The 23,993-nt window shown below is 34.6% G+C and overlaps 3 protein-coding genes across 3 annotated transcripts; all 3 read left to right on the top strand.

The window, feature by feature from the left end:
• Positions 1 to 19,601, top strand: LOC135124229 (N-acylneuraminate-9-phosphatase). The gene is made up of 3 exons (XM_064049145.1): positions 1 to 229; positions 9,463 to 9,637; positions 18,312 to 19,601. The coding sequence occupies exons 1-3, from the start codon at positions 134 to 136 to the stop codon at positions 18,836 to 18,838; spliced, it is 798 nt and encodes a 265-aa protein (XP_063905215.1). The 5' UTR covers positions 1 to 133; the 3' UTR covers positions 18,839 to 19,601.
• Positions 246 to 9,103, top strand: LOC135124228 (neurochondrin homolog). The gene is made up of 2 exons (XM_064049144.1): positions 246 to 616; positions 6,946 to 9,103. The coding sequence occupies exons 1-2, from the start codon at positions 505 to 507 to the stop codon at positions 9,015 to 9,017; spliced, it is 2,184 nt and encodes a 727-aa protein (XP_063905214.1). The 5' UTR covers positions 246 to 504; the 3' UTR covers positions 9,018 to 9,103.
• Positions 19,602 to 23,066: 3,465 nt separating the features above from the next.
• Positions 23,067 to 23,687, top strand: LOC135123984 (NEDD8-like). The gene has a single exon (XM_064048844.1). The coding sequence runs from the start codon at positions 23,410 to 23,412 to the stop codon at positions 23,653 to 23,655; it is 246 nt and encodes an 81-aa protein (XP_063904914.1). The 5' UTR covers positions 23,067 to 23,409; the 3' UTR covers positions 23,656 to 23,687.
• The last annotated feature ends 306 nt before the right edge of the window (positions 23,688 to 23,993 follow it).

The raw sequence follows: 23,993 nt of genomic DNA, 5'->3' as shown, positions 1-23,993 counted from the left end.
GCGCGTCGACTCAAGTGGGGGGGACCCGCAATCGCAAAGTCCACTTCTCCGTGCAATCCCATGACATATTGCGGGCCCGAGTCCCCTTAGTGTATTTTTAGCCACCTCCCATGCCCCACCGGCCCACCCGACCATGGAGAACGGACGCGCCGCCATCTCGACCATCCTCTTCGACCTGGACAACACGCTCATCGCCACGAGGAAGGCCGACAAGCAGACCTGCGCCCAGGTGAGCCCCTTTGCTTTCCGACTTTCCGTCAGCTGTTCTTGACGTGTGCGCGACCGGGGTGGCGTTTGACAGCGCGTGACGTCACGGGGGCTGCTGTCAACGCAGCGGCGGCACGTGTTCGGGGGAGTCGTTGACTGGAAGCCTAAAAATAGTGAGCGATCCGAGACGCTGCAAATTACCGAATTTAGAAAGCGCCGAGACGCTGGAACTAAATATAACCTTGACGCTTCGCATGCACGAGGCGCAGTTGTGCGAGGGGCCTGCGAGAGGCAGCAATGGCGGGGCAGATTTCCGATGCAGTGAAAAAGTGCATAGGCATCCTGAAAAATACCAACAGTGACACGGAGAAGTTCGCCGCCTTGTTTATGGTCACGAAACTCGTTAAAGGTAAGTGAGGTTAGGTGAGGGCTGTCGGCAAATATGGCGCCCGGGGTGGTTGCGGTGACTGCGTGACGTCACGGTGTCGCGTTAGTGGTCAAAATCCACACACGAGCGTATCCGGTGTCGTGTACTTTGACCCTATTGTTTTCTTCGAGAGGAAACTGAGTAGGCGATGTGTGGATTTTGATTGGGGGAGACGGCGTGACGTCAACCGGGGGACCATGTTTGGCCGAAAGGTAAACAGTTTTTGTTTCACAAACGGTCTTTGATTATGTGCTCGTAAATGCCGGTAGAAACGGTTGATTGTGAAGAGAAAGTTGCCATTTCCGAGGCCGAATAACTGCTATAATATAATCACTCAATTGGTTTTGGACGCGTTTCGAAGGGACGCTTAAGTTACAACTTGTTACTCAGTGGTTTGTAATGCGATTAGAAATAGAGATCGTCTAATTATTTTAGGTGTCCAAACATTTCTCAATTGAATGCAGCTGTTGAAAGTCTTTACGTTATTTTGAGGATGTTGCCAACTGGATGTCTTTATTAATGAACTTTTCATATTTGCGGAAATGAAAATAGAAACTCGTTTCGAGAGCAAGTTTCACAACGATGGGGAATTAAGATTAATACAATCGTACAAAAGATTTGAAATTTGAACTGTTATTCTATACTTTGTTTTTTATATCTGCTGATACTCTCAGTGCAATTAAACTTAACTTGTGTAATTTTATGATAATTTTAATTAGTATTCGTTGAGTAATCACCAATCCGATAATTGGATACATGTAAGATTTTATCGAATGCGTTTTACATTATGAAAACAAGCGCATAAATGTTTCGCTAAAAATCTATTTCAGCTTTGTTATAAATAAACGATAAAATAGTTAAGTGCGCACAAATTCGCGTACTTTGTTTGCACTGGTTTTATAGATGTTGATAAATGCGTACACCAACGACTAAAAACAAACCTAATTATAACTGATCAATAACAAAAATGTAATTCATGAGTACACCTTTTTGACAAGAGCTTGGCCTGTTATCAGGGCTTCCGTAGCACCGGGAAATTTTTATCCCTTAACCACACTTCTAGTGATTTACACCAGCTGTCATTGTTTGAACAAAATGATGTAATTGGTTGAACATATGCCTGATTTACACGATAGAACAGCTGTAGTAAACACAATATTGTATTGTTGTTTTTCGAAAATTAATTCGCTATTTTTTTCAACGAAAATTAGCATTAATTATATATAACTAAAAACAGCTGGTTTAACGAACTTTGGCAGTCAATTATCTTATAATAATAACACTAGTTGAAAGACTAACTTAATGTTGATAAGATCAAACGTACCTACGTTCTCAACGCAATTGAAAATTACCTTATCGGAGTTTTCGGAAGTTCTAGATTTATCTATGTTTCATATTATAAAAGATCGTACACCAAGTTGGCCTTGAAATTGCGTCAATTTTGCCGCTTCGTAATGATGATTGATGACTAGTTGTCGCCTGTTATAAATGTCAATTTTGGCTTAACATTGTTACGCATTTTCGGGTGTTTGCCGCCTGCGGGATAGACAACCAGTATTTCAACGAAGCGCTAAATTCTTATTAAAAGTGCAGTACCGATATTTTCTGAAACACTCAGTATGTTATAAAACCGTAACTGCACTTTTTTTTGATGGTTTCTAAAAATAATTTGGCACCTGCACTTCGTTAGGTTTGTTTTGGAATGTTAAATGCCAGAATTTTTGTTAATGTATTTTTTGCTTATCAAAAACATGGACTACGACCTTTGGATTGTTGTTTACTGTGGTTTAGAGAAAGCAGTGATGAAAAGTCGTAGATTTGAGTCATTCGGTAACTGCGTCTTTTGCCAGTTGTGATTTTAGGTTAGTAATGACGTCAGTTAAACGTCACGATCATTATGAGGTTAGAATTTTGCGGTCACCTTGGCACAAATTACTCATTTTTTTGCAGTGTATAAAACACAGTTTGAAATATAGAAAAATTTGAAAAATTAAACATCGAGAAAATGAGAAGTTCTACAATGCAATAACTGAAAAATGAAAAAACTCTAAAATCGTAAAATTTAAAAAAGTGAGAATTTTTAAAAATCCAAGTTACTACTACTTATTTAAAAACTAGAAAAAATGCAAATCAAAAATTGAAGAAACGAAAAACTAAAAAATGAAAATTTTAAAAATCTAATGGTTGAATAATCGAAAAATTAAAACCCGAAAAAGAGAAAAAAAGAAAAATTATACAATTAGAATACTAAAAAACCGAAAATTTGAAAAAGCTAAGAAAACAAAGAACTGAAACGAATAAATGCAAATCGAAAAATTGAAAACCGATAAAATTACAAATCAAAACGTTGAAAAATCGAAAAATTAAAAAAACGCAAAATTACAAAATCCAAAAATTGGAAAATGTAAAATTTTCAAATCGAAGAACTGAAGAAACGAAAAGTTGGAACTTGAAAAACTAAAAATTGAGAAACTTAAAACGGAAAAAAATAGTGAATCAAAAAATTGGAAAGAAGAAAAAAAATCGAATCGAAAAATTGGAAAACCCAAAAATTGGAAAATCGAAAAATTATAGAATCGTCAAATTCAAAAGGCGAAAAACTGACATTGAAATATCCAAAAATTTGGAAAATCAAATATCGAGAAACTGAAAAATTAAAAATCGAGAAATTACGGAAAATTGAAAAATCAAATATATCAAAAAGTTCTAAAATCCATTAACTGAAAAATGGAAAAATTCTAAAATCGTAAAATTGAAAAAGTGAAAAATTTTGAAAATTGTAGTTATTATTACATATTTACGAAAAATTAAAACATACAAAAATTGAAAAATTTCGCATTGGAAAAAAGAAAAACCGAAAAATTGAAAAAATAAGGAAAACAGAAAACCGCAACGAAAAATTGACAATCTCAAAATTGAATATATATATATATATATATATATATATATATATATATATATAATCTGTTACCCTCTTTTACCCATTGGGTGTCAAAATTGAATAAATGAAAAATTGAAAAACTAGAATGATTGAAAATTCAACTATAGAAAAGCGAAAACTCAGAAATAAAAAAAATCGAGAAAAAAAATTGTCAATTCCGAATAGAAAAATTGAAAAGCCCAGAAACTGAAAATGGAAAAATTAAAAAAATCGAAAATTCGAAAAAATAGAAAAATTAAAAAATCAAAAAATTGAAAAAGGACGAATACATGTCTCACCGAAGATGTTTGGAATAAATTTCTAGACTTTAAAAAAACACGTTTAAATTCCTAGAGTTTGCCCAATTTCAGCAGACATTTTCAGGATTCACTTTTTTAAACAATAATAAGTCGAGTAGGGTTCATTCAATAGCCCTCCAGATGTCATTTGCCAAAATCAGTCTATCTGAGCAAAGGCTGGCCCCGCCCACCCGCCCCTGATTTTATTAGAGCAAATATCATTTGGCAGAATCAGTCTTATCTTAGCAAATACTAGCCCCGCCCACCCGCCCCTTATTTTATTAGAAGAAATGCCATTTGCCAAGATCTATCTTATCTTAGCAAATACTAGCCCCGCCCACCCGCCCATTTTTTTCTTAACAGATATGTGATTTGCCAAAATCAGTCTTAACTTAGCAAGTACTAGCTAAGTTAAGCGTCACAATCATCATGAGGTCAGATTGCTCCTTTTTTTAGTTTCTTCATTTTTTCGAGGTTTCACGTTTAAATTTTTTAATTTTTCAACTTTTCCATTCAATTTCTAGATTTAGCAATTTTTCGATTTGAGTTTCTCGATTTTTCAATTTTTAATTTTTCTTTTTACAATTCTTCAATGTTGCGATTTTATAAGTGTTTGTTTTTCAATTTCACTTTTTTTCAATTTTTTGTTTCATCAGTTTTTCAATTTGCAATCTTTCAATTTTTTTTTCTTTAATTTTACTATACTTTTTTTTTTTATTTTTAAATTTTCCAAATTTCACGAGTTTTCAATTTTTAGATTTTTCAGTTTTTCATTTCTTCAGTTTTTCGAGAAAAACGAGAAAGTACAAGTTATTCTGGGTCTTACATTAGGAGGAAGGCCGAAAATTATTTAATAATGGATTGACGTTATGTTTTTTATATTAATATATCTTTTGGTTTTTTCGCCAAAAAATCTTTGAATGAAAACTACTTATATGGAGGAAAAACACAAATTAAGCCCCACCCACCCGCCCCAATCTCAATTGTGATGAGTTTCATATGGTAATTTCTTGTAGAGAAATGAGGATTTTGCAACTAAACTCCGCCCTTCAGCTCACAATGAATAAAACATTAATCACAATTGAGAAGGGGTGGGTGGGCGGGGCTTATATTTTGTCATATGTTCTTAATATACGAAGTCTTCTTTTCCCAAAAAGAAACTAAAAACATGTTTAACTATCCTGTTGTTGAAAGAAAACTCTATATATTAAAAAAACACACAAAAATTAAGCCCCGCCCACCCGCCCCAATCTCAATTGTGATGAGTTTCATATGGTAATTTCTTGTAAATAAATGAGGATTTTGCAACTGAACTCCGGCCTTCAGCTCACAATGAATAAAACATTCATCACAATTGAGAAGGGGTGGGTGGGTGGGGCTTATATTTTGTCCATTTTTTCTTAATATACGAAGTCATTTTTTCCCAACAAGGAACTAAAAACATGTTTGACTATCCTGTTGTTGAAAGAAAACTCTCTATATTAAAAAAAATCACAAAAATTAAGCCCCGCCCACTCGCCCCAATTTCAGTTGTGATGAGTTTCATATGGTAATTTCTTGTAAATAAATGAGGATTTTGCAACTAAACTCCGCCCTTCAGCTCACAATGAATAAAACATTCATCACAATTGAGAACGGGTGGGTGGGTGGGGCTTATATTTTGTCCAGTTTTTCTTAATATGCGAAGTCTTCTTTTCCCAACAAGAAACTAAAAAACATGTTTAACTATCCTGTTGTTGACATAGAACTCTAGATATTAAAAAAACAAAGATTAAGCCCCATAAAATACATATTTCTCTATTAATTTGAATGAGTTTGTCTTCTCAAAGAAGAGGACTAAAATTATGAATGAAGCCACAATCGAACAAAATGTTACAAACATTATAACAAATTGAAAAAAAAACAAATTGATTGATCGGAAATTGAAAAACTGAAAATCTCAAAACTGAAACACAAAAAACAATCGGGAAATCCAAACATTGAAGGATTGAAAATCTGAAATTCGAGAAATTGAAAAGTTGAAAAATCAAAAATTCGAAAAACGCCAAAAATTGAAATATCGAGAAACTGAAAAATCGAAATATGTATTGAAAAATTAAAATATGAAATATCGGAAAATTGAAAGAACGAAAAACTGAAAAATCCCAAAATTGAAAATCCGAAGAATTGCTAAAACGAAAAATTGTTTCAGCGCGGTTTTTTCCAAAAATCTGGATGTGTACGATAAAAACACTTAGCAAGTACTAGCCCCGCCCACCCACCCATTATTTTCTTATGTCATTTGCCAAAATCAGTCTTAACTTAGCAAGTACTAGCTAAATTAAACGTCACGATCATCACGAGGTTGGAATTTTGCGGTCACCTTGGCACAAATTGCCCATTTTGTTGCATTGGTATAAAACAGCTTGGTAAAAAAATCAAATTTTTTCAGGTTAGGTCAACTTTTTAAAATTTTGATATTTGCGTAATTAACGAAGAAATAATCGTTGAAATTGAAAGATCGATTCACGTGTTTGGACAATGTTAATTCTAATTGTGTATTATTCATTGGAAACTTTCTGAACACTGTCGTCATTAAATGAAACTTGTGGTTTTTTAATTTAATGGAAAACCCGAAGAAACGCTCAATTCATGCAGTAAAATAGTTGCCTTAATGTTATTCAATCACCTATTCACGTGATCTAATAACCAGAAATAAGGCTCATTTTTCTGTTGCGTGTCTCGGTAGTGTTCAATTGAATCTTGTATCAGAACGAGCGCTCGTAAAGAGTCGAAATTTAGTACGATAAATTTAGACATATCAGTCATGTAAACAACTCAGATTATATAAAACAGAACTAGGTCAGGGATGAGGCGTTGGAATCAGCACAAAATAATCCTCCATTCATTAAATTATTATCAATAATCATAAATCCAAATTTATAGACAACTTAACCTCATTCACATTCCTAAACTGACGTTCAAAATTCTCGAAGCGTCAGCTTACGAAAACAAACCAACTATACAACCACTCTCATAGTCACAACCGACCACAGCACATAATAAAAGACCCCACTAACCCCCACCACTACATCCCCTTCTCATTTTTTAAGGCAAAGACTGCAATCCCGTGGCGAAAAAAGCCATCTTCGAAGCCATCGGCTTCGACTTCATCAAACGTCTCCTCCTCACCGACGACGTCCCGGTGGACTGTCCCCCTTCGATCTACAAATCAGTGGCCTTGTCCATCCTCACCGTCTTCTGCAATGAAGAAGAGCTCGCCACTAACCCCGAAATGCTCGCCAATGTTCCCATTTTTTTGGACATCGTCCAGAAGGCCGACGACGAGGACCTCATGTCGGTGGGGGAGACCTACAACTGCCTCAAAGGCATCGCGAGCTTCCGGGCCGGGCAGCAGGTGCTGATCGAGGCCGGGGGGATTTCCAAGTTGAGCGAGATCTACTCCCAGGGGAGCTTCCAGTCGGATGAAGCCTTGACGATCGTCGCGGTGTTAATTAGTAATCTGGGGGTGAAGAGCTGGGATGAGGGTAAACCCGAGACGTTTCACGCCTTGATGAATAAAGTAGCGGTGGATTTCGAGACCGACCAGGATAAGAGGAAGTTCGAGCTGTGTCAGGTGTTGAATGCGATGTTGTTGAGTTGTCCGAAGAAGATTCTGGCGAGCGCGGACAAGGAGACGTGGCCGATGAGCTTGTACAAGGGTTTGACGGATATTTTACAGAGCAAAATTGGCGCAGCACAGCGGAATCCGGCGTTGATTCTGGCGTCGAGTGTGTTGGATGTATTGGGGGTGGAATGGGCGATGAGCGACGAGGACAAACCCAAGCAATTTTTTTTGTTGATGATACAGTTGGCGGCGATTGAGGTACGAATGCAACTGGATGGAAAGGGGTTGAAGGCGGCCACGACTCAGAGAAATTTGATCACTGCTTGCTACATCATTCTCGAGCTCTCGATCAATTATATCTCGACGGATCAGCTCGATTTGGATCAAAAGGAAAAGCAGACTCTGTATACGGGCTTGAAGGGGGCCTTCACCGCCATTATCAACCTTTTGTTGAAAGTGGCCGCTGATAAGAATAAACCAGCAGGGGATGAGAAATGGTTCGTGTATGGTACGATTCGCGTCTTAGCGGCGTGGTTAGCCCAAGAGACTTCGGCACTCCGCATCCAAATCTACCAGCTCTTACCCTTTATTCTCGAGGTGTCCAATGAGAGTTTCTACGCACGTAAAGCCAAACGCGTCGCTGAGAAATCAGGAATAGAAACGGAAGCGACAGCCGAGAACTCGGTCGATATTCTCAGAATCCTGTTACCGGGGCTTTGCCACCTAGCCGTCGAAGACCCAGCCCGTGCCATCATCCTCAAAAACAACGAAGACAAAGTGCTTTCCGACTTCCTCCAGTTCCACTGGTCGATAGTCCACTATAAACGTCCACCGGTACCGAGGTCCGAGCGCCTGAAGGTCCTCAACCAACCCAAACAGGAGTTATCACCGGAGATCCTCGCCGAAATGCAGGATTCCCGCACTGCGATGATCAGCGCCTGTAACGTCCTTATGAATCTCACAGTCCTGGAAACAAAGTACGTCGACGCGAGCCCCGTTTTCAACGACCTTCTAAGGTTCATCTTTGAAAATCTACCCGAATTGAAGGACATCCCTGAGAACTTAGTCCTCCATGGAAATCTTTGCGTTTTAGGGTTATTGTTGCTCAAACAGTTGTCGAATAAAGTAAAAAAGAACGACTTTTCGATCTGTCGTTATATCCAAGCCACGATTAGATTCCTCTGGGACGCCTATATAATCGACGAGAGTAACGACCCCACGGCTTTAGTGGTCGCAATGTCGTACAAAGAGCACTGGATGGAGATCATGGAACTGTGGTTCTTGGGCATGCAGACCATGTCGGGGGTTCTAGCCCAGATTCCGTGGATCTCGGAATTCGCGATTGAGAGTGGCTGGGCAGAGGGAATAATCGTGACTTTGAAGAAAGTGAAGATCGGGACGCTCCCACCGAACGTCAAGTCTGCCTATGAAGATTTTCTTTGCCACTTGGTGGACGCCAATGAGAGCGTGACCGCGGTTTTGAAGAAGGCGGAGGCCTTGAGGGTTTGCCGGAACCATAGGCTGATGGAACTGGGAAAGAAGCTGTTCGGGGATTAATGCATTTTTTGGTGTTGATGTTACGCTAAGTTTTATACGAGAGAAGCAAGTTTTGTATCATATTTCAATAAATGTGTATAGACTGACCTATTGACTTATTTTTGTTCGATTGTAGATTGTAGTTAAAAAAAGCCTTAAAGTTTCTGGAGTTTTATTTGTGTCTGACAAAGATTAAAGCAAGGGGTATGGCGTCCCATTACGCTAGGGCCGTCTAATCTAAGACCAAAATGGCTATGATAACTTAGTATTAGTTAGATTTTGAAATGGTCGCGTTACGTATCAATATGATCTATAGACCTAAAAATAATAACTCAAAATTGGACAGTGCCCATAATAAGACGGCGACACAAAAAGTGTATCATCGTGACAACCATCGGAGGCGGTTTTATTTTCGGGTTGGTGGGTGGTTGGCAACAAGTGATTTACGCACGTTTATTAATTCTAGCTAGCGCAGATCTTGTGGGAGAAATGGGCGATCCCTGTGGATTTGGCGTCGGCGGCGTCGAAAGCGTATTTGAGAGCGTTTAGGAAGTGTCCGGAGAACTTGTCGATGAGTTTGGACGCCTGGAGGCGGCTGCTGTGGGCACAGGCTTTGGGGGATCAGTATAATAAGTACGCTGGTAGGTAACGATTTTTTTCTATGTCTAGAGTTGTCGTTTGTTTTGTTTTGTGTTCTTATCGTTTTGGCAGAGGCGACGACCTGTACTTCAGTCGGGCGTGGTGCCAAATGGTTATCGTAGGTTGTTGACTTTTGATTGTCTGAAGTGTTTTATTTTGATTTTTATTTTTGTTATCTTTGTTGTGGTGATAGTGATTGTTGGCGGAATTTTTGTACTCGCGGGAATATCGCAGGAAATGGCCGGGTTTGGAGCGGTATTGGAAAATTTTGTGTGTTGAAATATATTCATAGAATTCATTTTATGAATGTAACTTCATCCGGTTTCATTTGTGAACATATGCAAAGAGAAATAATAATTCAATTGTAATAAATATTGACCTATTTAAAGGTGAACTTAAATCAATTAATGTTACACAACGAAAAAGTTAGGTTAATGTTGAATTTTAAAACGTGTAACTATACTAACTTTGTAGTGTATTCCAATAGCGTGATTATGGATGATTTTTTAGATTTCTGCTCTAGTTAGCCATGACGCGTACGTCAGCTATGCAATTAAAGGTCCATTTATAAACTTGTCGCTGACGTTGCTGTTCGCCGTTGACGTTGACGTTGGCGTTGAAAGTTGGCACGACGTTGGGGTGACGTTCGAGATGACCAACTTTTAACTTTCACGGTTGCGTTGTCGTTGACGTTGGGTTTTCAACCAATCAAATTGTAATAGTGTGCAGTGCTGCCAACTTAAAGGAAAATCCCCGGATGGGTGGGACTTCTCTTTTGGTTTTCTTTTTTAATTAATACATTTACTTGTCTTCGGATAACACGATTACTTAAGAACATATTTCACATGGTAATTTGTCGTAGAAAAATAGGGATTTAACAATTAAGCTCCGCCCCTCGGCTTGTTTCGAATAAAAAAATCATCACAATTGAGACAGGGCGGGTGGGCGGGGCTTATATATTGCCTTTTCTTTTTCTTAATATACATAGCCATCTTTTCACAAGATGAAACTTGAAATATGAAAATGGAAAATTTGTATAAGGAAATATGGATTTTGCAATTATGACGCGGAGCCTAATTGCAAAATCAATATTTCCTTATACCAATTTTCCATTTTCATATTTACAGTTTCATGTTGTGAAAAGAAGTGTACACATATTAAAACAAAAAGGCAAAATGAAACCCCGCCCACCCGCCCTATCTCAATTGTAACGATTTTTTTTATTCGCCGTGATTCAAGGGGGCGGAGCTTAACTGCAAAATTTGAGTATCGTGTTGTTCAAAAAATACTATGTACATTGAAAAAAAATGAAGAATATAAATCCCGCCCACCCACCCCGTCTCAATTGTGATGATTTTTTGTTCATTTCATAAGTCACGTATTATTTTTTTTAGATATTCGTATGAGACCTGACCCCCCATGATAAGTAAATTTTGATTTATACGAGAAAATATCAAGGTGACATTCGACCACTATTAAACTTGGAGGTTAAAACATTTTTATTCATTTTTAATGTACACCAGTGTTTTGTTTTTTTCCTGTAAAAAAAATGAGGAAAATTATTACAACCTTGGCATTTTTAAAAACTTAAAATTTTGATAACTTGTTAAAAAACTTGGTACCAGTACGTATATTAAGAAAATAATCATCATAATTGAGATTGGGTGAGTGGGCGGGGTTTATAGTTTGCCTATTTTTCTTAGTGTACAGAGTATTTTGCAGTTAAGCTCCACCCCATCATGCTCCACTCCTTTGGTTCATGGCAAATTATAAAAAAATTATCACAATTGAGACAGGGCGGGTGGGTGGGCTTTCATTTGGTTTTTTTGTTTTATTATGTGCGGACATCTTTTCAAAACATTAAACTTAAAATATGTACATTAAAAAAAGTCAGAATATGAACCCCGCCCACCCACCCCGCCTCAATTGTGATGATTTTTTTATTCTTAGAATCTTAAAACACGTTTAAAATGGATTTTCCCTTGGTTCTGCCAACAAATAAAATGTAATTACTATTTAGATCAGGGCAGGTATAGGTGGAACTTAATCTTTGCTTTAATTTTTTCTTAATATACATAGTATTCTTTGAAGAACACGATACTCAAAAATATGCTCTTCATTTCTCGTCTAGAAATAAGGATTTTGCAGTTAAGCTTCGCCGAATAAACGACGAATAAAAAAATATCATTACAATTGAGATCGGGTGGGTGGGCGGGGCTTATATTTTGCCTTTTTTTTTTCTCAATATACATAGCCATTTATTCACAACAAAAAACTTTAAACATGGTTAAAATGCTATATTTTTGCAAGGAAATATGGATTGCAATTGTCAAAAGTCGATATGAATTTCCGTATACAAATTTTCAATTTTAAACATATTTTAAGTTTAATGTTGTGAAAAGAAGTCTACATATATTAAAACAAAAAGGCAAAATGTAAGCCCGCCCACCCACCCTGCCTCAATTGTGATGATTTTTAGTATTCGCCGTGAACCAAGAGGGCGGAGCTTAACTGCAAAATACTTATTTCCTTACAAGAAATTAAAAACATGTTTTTGAGTATCGTGTTGTTCAAAAAATACTATGTACATTAAACAAAGGCAGAATATAAACCCCGCCCACCCACTCCATCTCAAATGTGATGGTTTTTTTATTCTTAGAATCTTAAAACACGTTTAAAATGGATTTTCCCTTGGTTGTGTCAACGAACAAAATTTCATTACTATTTAGATCAGGACAGGTATAGGTGGGGCTTAATCTTTGGCTTTAATTTTTTCTTAATATACATAGTATTCTTTGAACAGTACGATACTCAAAAATATGTTGTTCATTTCTCGTATAGAAATAAGGATTTTGGATTTAAGCTCCGCCTCCTTGGCTCACGACGAATAAAAAAATATTATCACAATTGAGATCGGGCGGGTGGGCGGGGCTTATATTTTTCCCTTTTTTTCTCAGATTCCGAAATTTTTGGAGTTTGTGAAACATTAGAATTTTAATAACTTTTAAATTCTTCCTAAACTTCAAAATTGTTAGAAACTTTCATCTCTTCAGAATTTTCAGAATCTTCAAAATCCTCGGAATCTTTAGAACTTTCAAAATCTTTTCGACTCTAAAATTTCTACAATCTTTGGAACCTTTGGAATCTTTGGTATCTTTGGAATCCATTTGCAAATTCTTCACAATCTTCTGGAACTTCAAAGTTCGCAGATTTTTTAGAATCTTCAGTTTTCGAAATATTCAGAATCTTGAGAAACGTTAGAATCTTCAGAACCTTTAGAACCCTTGGAATCTTGAAAAGTTTTAGAATCTTTAGAATCTTCGGGATCTTTAAGATCTTTAGGATGTTTTTTTTAATTTTTGGAACTTTTGGAATCTCTAAAACCTCGGAATTTCAGGATTTTTTAAATTTTCTGAACCTTCGATATTTTTATAATCTTCAGAATCTTCGTAATATTCAAAGTCTTCAGCCTTTTTGGAATCTTCAGCCTCCGAATTATTCAGAATCTTTGGAATCTTTAGTATTTCCGGAATCTGTAAGTCTCGAAATATCTGGAACGTTTAAAATATCTGGAATCTCTAGAGCCGCGAAATATCCGGAATTTTTGAAATTTTTGGAGTTTGTGAAACATTAGAATTTTAATAACTTTTAAATTCTCCCTAAACTTCAAAATTGTTAGAAACTTTCATCTCTTCAGAATTTTCAGAATCTTCAAAATCCTCGGAATCTTTAGAACTTTCAAAATCTTTTCGACTCTTTAAAATTTCTACAATCTTTGGAACCTTTGGAATCTTTGGTATCTTTGGAATCCATTTGCAAATTCTTCACAATCTTCTGGAACTTCAAAGTTCGCAGATTTTTTAGAATCTTCAGTTTTCGAAATATTCAGAATCTTGAGAAACGTTAGAATCTTCAGAACCTTTAGAACCCTTGGAATCTTGAAAAGTTTTAGAATCTTTAGAATCTTCGGGATCTTTAAGATCTTTAGGATGTTTTTTTTAATTTTTGGAACTTTTGGAATCTCTAGAACCTCGGAATTTCAGGATTTTTTAAATTTTCTCAACCTTCGATATTTTTATAATCTTCAGAATCTTCGTAATATTCAAAGTCTTCAGCCTTTTTGGAATCTTCAACCTCCGAATTATTCAGAATCTTTGGAATCTTTAGTATTTCCGGAATCTGTAAGTCTTGAAATATCTGGAACGTTTAAAATATCTGGAATCTCTAGAGTCGCGAAATATCTGGAATTTTTGAAATTTTTGGAGTTTGTGAAACATTGGAATTTTAATAACTTTTAAATTCTCCCTAAACTTCAAAATTGTTAGAAACTTTCATCTCTTCAGAATTTTCAGAATCTTCAAAATCCTCGGAATCTTTAGAACTTTCAAAATCTTTTCGACTCTTTAAAATTTCTACAATCTTTGGAACCTTTGGAATCTTTGGTATCTTTGGAATCCATTTGCAAATTCTTCACAATCTTCTGGAACTTCAAAGTTCGCAGATTTTTTAGAATCTTCAGTTTTCGAAATATTCAGAATCTTGAGAAACGTTAGAATCTTCAGAACCTTTAGAACCCTTGGAATCTTGAAAAGTTTTAGAATCTTTAGAATCTTCGGGATCTTTAAGATCTTTAGGATGTTTTTTTTAATTTTTGGAACTTTTGGAATCTCTAGAACCTCGGAATTTCAGGATTTTTTAAATTTTCTCAACCTTCGATATTTTTATAATCTTCAGAATCTTCGTAATATTCAAAGTCTTCAGCCTTTTTGGAATCTTCAACCTCCGAATTATTCAGAATCTTTGGAATCTTTAGTATTTCCGGAATCTGTAAGTCTTGAAATATCTGGAACGTTTAAAATATCTGGAATCTCTAGAGTCGCGAAATATCTGGAATTTTTGAAATTTTTGGAGTTTGTGAAACATTGGAATTTTAATAACTTTTAAATTCTCCCTAAACTTCAAAATTGTTAGAAACTTTCATCTCTTCAGAATTTTCAGAATCTTCAAAATCCTCAGAATCTTCGGAATCTTTAGAACTTTCAAAATCTTTTCGACTCTTTAAAATTTCTAGAATCTCTGGGACCTTTGGAATCTTTGGTATCTTTGGAATCCATTTGCAAATTCTTCAGGATCTTCTGGAACTTCATAGTTCGCAGATTTTTTGGAATCTTCAGTTTTCGCAATATTCAGAATCTTAAGAAACGTTTGAATCTTCAGAACCTTTAGACCCTTGGAATCTTGAAAATTTTTAGAATCTTTGGGATCTTCAAGATCTTTAGGATGTTTTTTTTTCATTTTTGAAACTTTTGGAATCTCTAGAAACTCGGAATTTCAGGATTTTTTAAATTTTCTGAACCTTCGACATTTTTATAATCTTCAGAATCTTCATAATATTCAGTCTTCAGCCCTTTTGGAATCTTCAGCCTCCGAAGTACTCAGAATCTTTGGAATCTTTAGGATTTCCGGAATCTCTAGAATCTCGAAGTATCTGGAACGTTTAGAATATTTGACATCTCTAGAGTCGCGAAATATCCGGAATTTTTGAAATTTCTGCAGTTTCTGAAACATTAGAATTTTTATAATTTTTAAATTCTTCCGAAACTTCAAAATTGTTAGAAACTTTGATCTCTTCAGAATTTTCAGAACCTTCAAAATCCTCAGAATCTTCGGAATAGCAATCTATTCACAAGAAAAAAATTCAAACATGGTCAAAATGGTATATTTTTGCAAGGAAATATGGATTTTGTAATTATGGGGCGGAGTCTAATAAAAAAATCGATATGTATTTCCTTTTACAAATTTTCAATTTTATACATATTTTAAGTTTAATGTTGTAAAAAGAAGTCTACACATTTAAAAAAAAAAGGCAAAATGTAACGCCGCATCGGAATTTCAAAATCGCAAAAATTATGGGTATAGCGAGTACCCTATTAAAAAAAAAAGTTGTGGCATCTCTCAGGAACACTCTTTATAATAATAATAAAAAAAAGTGGAAAATTCTAAAAATCGTCAAATTTCGTGTTGGAGACTTTGGGGACAGATCAGGAATTTTTCTAAGAAATGAAGGCCGAAATAACTTCATGAAATCGAAATATACAAAAATTCTGATTAGGTGATTTTCGAAGGTGCTGAAAAAAAGTCGAAAATGTCATGAAAAATTGAGTTTTTTGAAAAAGTAGAATTAAATTTTTTTGAAAATTCTAAAAATTCTCTCATTTCATTTTGACGATTCTGGGAAAATTTTCGAACACAAAGAGAATAATGTTTTATTTCAAAGAACTAAAATAACGACAATATTGAAAATTGTGATAAATTTAGATGTTTTATGAACACTCTGTATATTAAAATTAATTTTCCACCACAAAGTGCCTATTTCCGTTTATCTCTTCATAAAATATTGTAACACAAATGTTAAAAATAACACTATGACGATTTTTTATAACCCCTGCATTACTGAAGAAATTCAAAAAAATCGAAAAAAACGTGGCAACACCGCATCGGAATTTCACTACGGTTGTAAAGCCTAAGAATCAAAATATGTCATGTATTTCAAAATGAGGCATTTATTTATTTAAAAAACTAAGTCGTGCCATTTCTCAAAAACACCCTGTATAATTTAAAAAATTTCAAAATTCTAAATACTGTCACATTTCGTTTTTGAATTGATTTCATGAGGTCGAAATCTACAAAAAAATTTAACTAGGTAATTTCCGAAGGTGCTCGAAAAAAGGTTAAAAATGGCATGAAAAATTATAGTTTTTTTGGAAAAGCAACCTAAAATCCACAAAAAAATCACGGACAGAAATCTTGATGCGCTAAATGGTAAAACATACCATGTTGATGATACCGGACCAAGATTTTCGAAATATTTATATGCCATATTTCAATTGGGTGATTTTGAGAAAAGAGTTGCAATTTTGAAGAAAGAAGCAGTGATAAATAAAATACAGGTGTTCTATTTAAGAAAACAGAAATATCGACAATGTTGAAAATTGCTATTTTAGATTTTTTATGAACACTCTGTACATTAAAATTATTTTTATTATCATAAAATACTGCAACACACATGTTAAAAATGACACTATCGCCATTTTTTTGAATCTGTGTATTACTAAAAAAACTAACTTGTGCCACCTCTAAAAAACACCCTGTATAATTTAAAAGAAAATGAAAATTCTAAAAATTGCATTTTCATTTGGAGATTTTGGGGAAGATTAGGAATTTTGTAAGACATCTTTAGGAAATTTCGAAGGTTCTCGAATAGTCACCATATATAATAAGTTTTGCCTATTAGGATGTATACAGGGTGAGTTACTAAGCCAGTGTTCGAAATATCATTAGAGATGGGAACGATACTCAAAAGAAAGAGAAATAAGGATTTTGCAGTTAAGCTCCGCCCCCTTAGCTCACGACGAATAAAAAAAAAATCACAATTGAGATTGGGCGGGTGGGCGGGCTTATCTATTGCCTTTTTGTTTTAATATGTGTAGACTTATTTCGGCAACAAGAAACTTAAAACATGTCTAAAATTGCAAATTTTTGTCGTAATCAAATTAAATCCTCCACTTTTTTTATAACCCATTTAAATACGGCAAATTTAAACATTAAAGTTGCAATCAACGGCAACTTGGCAACGGAGTTTATAAATGACTAACTAGAGCAGAAATTTAGAAAATCACAGTGTTTTAACTCGTGTTTCACCATCAGCAGCTAAAAGTGTCCCGTAAAGTAGTTTTATTTTCTAATTATATTATAAATTATAAGAAACGACACCTATTTTTAGGTTGAAGTTTCTTATTCGATTCCTGGCACCCTAATTATAGATTTTATTGGAGCATCAAGCGATTTGTTTGTGTCATTTCACAAGACAAACTTTCCAAACTAATAAACTCGGTAGATATATGGCTTTGTGTTTTATTTTTGTGCATAAATTTTAGTAACTTTTTCGATAGGAAGTGTTTTGTGTCGCTATGGTGGCACTTCTGACATATTTTATTGCTACAGTGTGTAGTAATGTAAAGCAAAGTTTATTCATGCCATTTATAAACTTTCTGAAGTCATGATTCCTCCAAGCTTAGCTCTTTGCTTTCTATTTGGCAAATACGATAAACGAAATTTTACACTTTTAAGATTAATGCCACACTAGGAAGGCAAAAGTTACTGCTACCCTTCTTATTTTGTCTGACACATTAGCTAACTCTCTCGTATCTGTAAATAGGTTGCCAACCCGACAAAAATCACAATTATTGTCACTCGGTATAGTCTAAGTTCAAGGCCACCCGTGATCTTCAGTCTCCACTTCCCACTGTCAAACTTGTCACTTGTCAAACTTCCCGTCCCTCCTTGTCAAAATTCTCCGTGTGTCTTCGTCCCCCAAAAATGGAAGTGAAAGTGATTTCCATAACAGGCCAAGAGAACGTCTTATCGGTGGACCCCACCGACACCATCCTCAGCCTCAAGGAAAAACTCGAAGGCTGCGAAGGTGTGGGTTTTCCGCCAGACCAACTGCGCCTGATTTACAAAGGCAAAAAACTCCAAGACGACCGAACCGTCGAAAGCTACAAAATAAAAAACGGCGGTATTCTTAAACTAGTCATAGCCCTACGCAGCGGAATTTTCTTTATTTACCGATTTCAATAAACGTTGACAACTCACCGTGTTTTCTTTACCTTCCAGGCGACGTTTACCAGACGTGGCTGCAGTTACGTTATGACCATCTCGCTCTATCCAGCGACGTCAAAACCCTGTTACAAAAACTGCGCCAGCACTACTTCGTTGGTTTGATTACCAACGGTACTTCCCGTGCCCAGTGGGAGAAGATCTCGTTGCTGCACTTGGAGAAGTTTTTCGATGTGGTCGTGGTGTCCGGGGACCTCCCGTGGGAGAAACCGCATCGAAAGATTTTCCACGTAGCTTGCGATTATTTGGGGGTGGAGCCTCAGCAGTGTATCATGGTGGGGGACAAGCTGGAGACGGATATCTTAGGGGGACTGGAGGCGAATCTGGGTGGGACGGTGTGGGTGCCGTTGAGCAGTATCGAAATGGGGGAGGAGGACCCCAGGCCCGACTACGTTCTCAAGAACGTAATCGACCTTCCGAGTCTCTTGCCCAAAAACCCGAAAGTACCTAGGTTTAGGTCGAAGCTGAGGGTGAGCATGCCTGATCTGGACGACAGTAATAGCAATGGGAGCGACGGGAGTTAAGTCAGTACATGGTTCAGTATTCGTTGTGTGAAACCAAAGGTTGTGTATAGTCGGGTTTGCCCTGACTTGTACAATGATTGGTACAAAAATCTCAGCTGTTGTGATAGTTTCGAAATTCGCTGTGAATTAATGGCTGACTAGTTAGGTTAAGTAGATCGTAAGTATATTTTCTTAGGAGATTTTAAAACGAATTGAAGCGAGGTTTACAAATTGAGATACGGGTTTCGTTTTTTCGTTGTGTTCACTACTTATTTTCGTAAGACTCTGATGAAATGTATTGAGATTGAGGGGTAGGTGCATTGTTATTGTTGTTAGATAGGTATTTAAGACGAAAACAGAAGTTATTAGTAAAGCTTTAAAATAATATGTGCAATTCGGACGAGGGTCCATGTTGTGCAACAATCAGACACAGAAGTCATCTGATGGTAATGAAGTGCAAATAATAATTATTATTTTCTTTTAATAAGGATTCATTTAAGTTGGTGTGGGATATAATAGTGTAACGAATTTTTAAATAACCGCTGTATATCAGAATTAATTAAGTTTTGACACAACCCATAGTATTACTGTATTATGCTATCAACATTCAATACTAAGATAGTATCCCTATGTACAAATACCACATTAATGTAGTGTAAACAAATGTAACAAGCGCCCAACTTATTAGCTGTATCATTATCATCATATTACCTATGCATAAACCTTATATTTTCATGTACTTTTATAAAGATAACAAATCGGTAATAAAATGTCGCATGAAGTACTCAGTCGTATTACCAACCTAAACCCCGATTCAACTCGAACACCAACAATTTCTCCCATTCATGGTGACTTGAACCATTGTTTAAGTATATTATAGTTGGACAACCTAATACAAATTTTACTTCGCCTAAATAGTGAGCTTTAGGACAAGGAATCCAGGAGGCGTGGGACAAATTTTTCATCAACGCGCATTTTCACTACAGTGAGCCAATGTATTAGGTTTATTTTACTCTACATCAGATGGCGCCATCAAACATTAGCAAAGGCAAACACCCTTCATTCTGCTCTTATACGAGGAGTTATCCATAAATCCATAATTAACATTGTTCCGTAAACAGTAATGTGTATAAACATTTATGTACAAAATATGAAAATATACTTGACATTAAAAATATGAAGCAACGCGTTGTAACGTGATACGAAAGAATTGTATTTAAATGAATTTGACGCCTATTTTTATTTGACTATATCTGAAGACTGACAGAAACTTTCCAAGGGTTTTTAAACTGGTATAATTGTTTAGTTTTACAAGATTTAGTAAGATTTAGATTTGTGGTGTTACAAAAATATTAACACAAAATGAAAATATATATTCAAAGTAAATAACAGAATGACATAAACTTTGGGCGTTGACATTACAAATAATTACAAGACAGAAAAACACGCATTAAGAATTTAAGAGGCATGTTTGTAATATCGAGTTGTTAAAGGCTGCTTTGAAGACTGTTTGTTTCTATGAAAAACAATTGCTGTTATCCGACGTTTTGGTAGATTTTGTTCCAAAAATACGAGATAACTAATTGTTTCTTGAACTAGTTTCCGTAACTTCTAAAATTTAAAAAGGATACGCCGTTCTGCTGTAGTAAAATCTAGAATAAGGTCAAAATCAGACTAATATTACATCTAATTTTGTCAACCACATGAATATAATTTACATTAAAATAAGTTACAGACATTGTTTGAAATGTTTATTATATTTCGAAAACAAGATAAAATAAATAAATAAAATGTGCAATTTATAAACTTCAGAATATTGAGATTTTTCGACTTTTCGATTTCTCGATTTTTCAACTTTAAATGTCTCAATTTTTCAATATTTCAATTTTAGGCTTTTCCAATTCTTCCATTCTTCAAATTTTCCATTTCTCGATTTTTTTATTTTTCGATGTTTCAATGATAGGATTTCTCAATTTTTGTCCTCTTCAATTTTACGGTTTTTAAATATTTCAAATTTTCACGTTTCTAAATTTTCGGTTTTTCGATTTTTAACATCTTCAATTCTTCAATTTTTCGATTTTTTAAGCTTACGATTTTTCGATTTTGCTTTTTTTGAATTTCGATTTCTCAATTTTCCAATTTTTTAATTTCTCAATTTTTTGAATATTTCTTTCAGTTACGAGATTATCAATATTTCAATTTTTCGACTTTTCGATTTTTGAATTGATGGATTTTTTTTGATTTCTCGATTTTTTACTTTTTGGATTTTCAAGTTATTGTAAACTTTAGATTTTTCAATTCTGCGACTGTTTTATACTTCGATTTCTCAATTTTTCAACTCTTCGATATTTTAATATTTCATTTTTTAAAACTCTAGGTTTTTCGATACCTCGAGTTTTCAATTCTTCTATATTTCAATTTTTCGATTTTTTTAATTTTAATTTTCGATTTTCCAGTTTTTCTTTTTTAAAATTTTTCGATTATTCAATTTTCTAATTTCTCAATTTATCGAATTCAGATGTTTCGTTGTTCTGATTGTTCAATTTCTCAATTTATCAATTTTTCAATTTTTAACTTTCCTTTTCGGCTTCCGACTCCTCCATTTGTCGATTCTCCGATTTTTCGATTTCTCGATGTCTCAGTTTTTGAATTTTTCGATGTTTCGATCTTTGGATTTCTCGGTTTTTCGATTTTTTTCTTTTGAGCTTTTCAATTTCTGGATTTTCCAATGTTTCAATGTCCCGATTTTTCAATTTTTTAATTTTTTAAATTGAATTGGATTTCTCGATTCTTCAGTTTTGCGATATTTTAATTGTTCAGTGTTTTAAATTTTAGATTTTTCGATTTCTCGATTTTTTGACTTTTCAGTTCTTCAGTATTTAAATTTTTCAATTTTTCAAATTTTTACGTTAAATTTTCAGTTTTCTGATTTCTCAAAGAATCTATTTTTGATTTTCCCACATCTCTCGATTTTTCAGTTCTTCAATTCTTCGATTTTTCGACTTCGTTTTATTGGTTTTTCGATTTCTCAATTTTTGGACATTTATTTCAGTTTTCAGTATTTTTCAATACTTCGATTCTTTGATTTTTCACTTTTTCATTTATTGTATTTTCGATTTTTCAATTTTTCGATTGTTTTATATTTCAATTTCTCAATTTTTCAACTTTTCCATATTTTAATTTTTAAATTTCTAGATTTTTCGGTTTCTCTAGTTTCCAGTTTTATATTTTAATTTTTCAAATTTCCGAATTTTTAAATTTTTTGAGATCTCAATTTATTGAAATTCGGATGTTGTGATGTTTTGATTGTTCAATCTCTCGTTTTATCAATTTTTCCATATTTTTGGCCTATTTCGGTTTTTCAATTTTTCCACTCCTAGATTTTTTGGTCTTTTGATTTTTCGATTTCTCGATGTCTCAATTTTTGAATTTTGCGATGTTTCGATTTTTCGATTTGTTGGTTTTTCGATTTTTTGCTTTTCGGTTTTTCGATTTTTCGATGTTTCGATTTTTGATTTATCCGCTTTTTCAATTTTCCAATTTTTTAAATTTTCGACTTCTCGATTCGTTGATTTTTAAATTTTATATTTTCGAATTTTTATTTTTTTGATTTTTTGATGTTTGGATTTCTCCATTTTTCAGTTTTAGGATATTTTAATTTTTCAATGTTTTAAATTTTAGATTTTTCAATTTTTCAGTTCTTCAATATTTTTTTATTTTTCAAATTTTGACGTTTCTGAATTTTTAATTTTCGGATTTCTCAATTAATCTTATTTTTTTATACTCCCATTTCTCCATTTCCCAAAGTTTCGATTTTTCAGTTCTTCAGTTCTTCAATTTTTCGATTATTCAGGTTTTTGATATTTCAATTTTTCGATTTTTTAAGTTTGCGATTTTTCGACTCTGCTTTTTTGACTTTTCTGTTTCTCAATTTTTTAGTTTCCTAATTTTTGGATATTTCGTTCAATTTTGTGATTTTTCAGTTTTTCGATTTCTCAGTTTTAACTTTTCAATTTTTAAATTATTAGTTTTTTTCGATATTTTGAGTTTTCAGTTCTTCTATATTTCAATTTTTCAATTTTCGGAATTTTTAAATTTTCGATTGTCCAATTTTTTTTATTTTTCGATTTTCCAGTTTTTCGATGTTTGGATTTTTGAATTAACCGATTGTTCAATTTCTCGATTTTTAAATTTTAGATTTTCCAATTTTTATTTTTTTGATTTTTTTATTATTCGATTTCGAGGATTTACGTACGTTTGCTTATTTTGTGACTGCTACCCATACAACGTACTGACTAATACGTCCGTTTACTACCTTATCGACATCACGTGCTTGCAGACTATTTTTACTCCCTTTCGTAAGGTACCGCCACTTCATAGTGAAGCGAGTGAGATGTAAAATATATGTTCATTCTTTTCTACATGGGAAAGTGATTGTCCGTATAGGTTGTCCAACTATAATATACTTAAACAATGCTTGAACGTTACCAACTTATTTTTCCCGCCAAAATTCAAACCAAGTCAGAATTGACACTCTTTAGTGTCAATCTTCATGTTGTTCGTCAAAATTGTCCGTGTTTTTCGTTCTTAAAATGTTGATAAAAGTAGTAACTTTGACTGGCGAAGAAAAACTGATCGACGTGGAACCCTCCGACAAGATCATCTCCATTAAAGAAAAACTAGAAGAACGCGAAGGGATACCACCTGAACAACAACGCTTAATCCACCAAGGCAAGCAATTAAAGGATGATCGGACCATAGAAAGCTACAAGTTTAAAGGTGGCGCCATTCTCCATCTTGTGGTAGCACTGCGCGGAGGGTTTGTACTCATTCTTTGATCTTAAAACAAAAATAAACACCACCAGTTCAAGTATTTCGAGTTTTTTTTCGCTTCAACACTACAAACCACGTGATCACGAGTTTCCCGCCCAAATTTGAAATGAAACCTCTTCAGTACCAATAGTTTATTGATTAAATGTTACAAACATACATCTATTAGCTACAAAATATCCACACTGTACCTGCCTCAAGAATCATTGGCAGCTGTGCACGATCAGTGACAATACGAACTAGTTTCGTTACAAACTAAATTAATATTAGCACTTCACCAATTGGCCTGTAGGGCTTAGAAAATCAGTCAGTTAATTACTCGACACACTGTTACAATATTTTACAT

The sequence above is a fragment of the Zophobas morio genome, unplaced genomic scaffold (assembly GCF_036711695.1).
Source record: "Zophobas morio isolate AGI-343-1 ecotype UQ-CSIRO unplaced genomic scaffold, CSIRO_AGI_Zmor_V1 ptg000007l, whole genome shotgun sequence".
In the NCBI taxonomy this organism is placed as follows: Eukaryota; Metazoa; Arthropoda; class Insecta; order Coleoptera; family Tenebrionidae; genus Zophobas; species Zophobas morio.
This window is presented reverse-complemented; position numbering and strand designations above follow the sequence as displayed.

What these genes read in the sequence shown, in the direction of transcription:
- LOC135124228 (XM_064049144.1), top strand. Translation starts at nt 505, where the DNA reads ATGGCGGGGCAGATTTCCGATGCAGTGAAAAAGTGCATAGGCATCCTG. An exon ending in GGTCACGAAACTCGTTAAAG is followed by an intron (nt 617 to 6,945) that starts GTAAGTGAGGTT and finishes TCATTTTTTAAG; the next exon opens with GCAAAGACTGCAATCCCGTG.
- LOC135123984 (XM_064048844.1), top strand. Translation starts at nt 23,410, where the DNA reads ATGTTGATAAAAGTAGTAACTTTGACTGGCGAAGAAAAACTGATCGAC.
- LOC135124229 (XM_064049145.1), top strand. Translation starts at nt 134, where the DNA reads ATGGAGAACGGACGCGCCGCCATCTCGACCATCCTCTTCGACCTGGAC. An exon ending in ACAAGCAGACCTGCGCCCAG is followed by an intron (nt 230 to 9,462) that starts GTGAGCCCCTTT and finishes TATTAATTCTAG; the next exon opens with CTAGCGCAGATCTTGTGGGA. An exon ending in TCAGTATAATAAGTACGCTG is followed by an intron (nt 9,638 to 18,311) that starts GTAGGTAACGAT and finishes TTTACCTTCCAG; the next exon opens with GCGACGTTTACCAGACGTGG.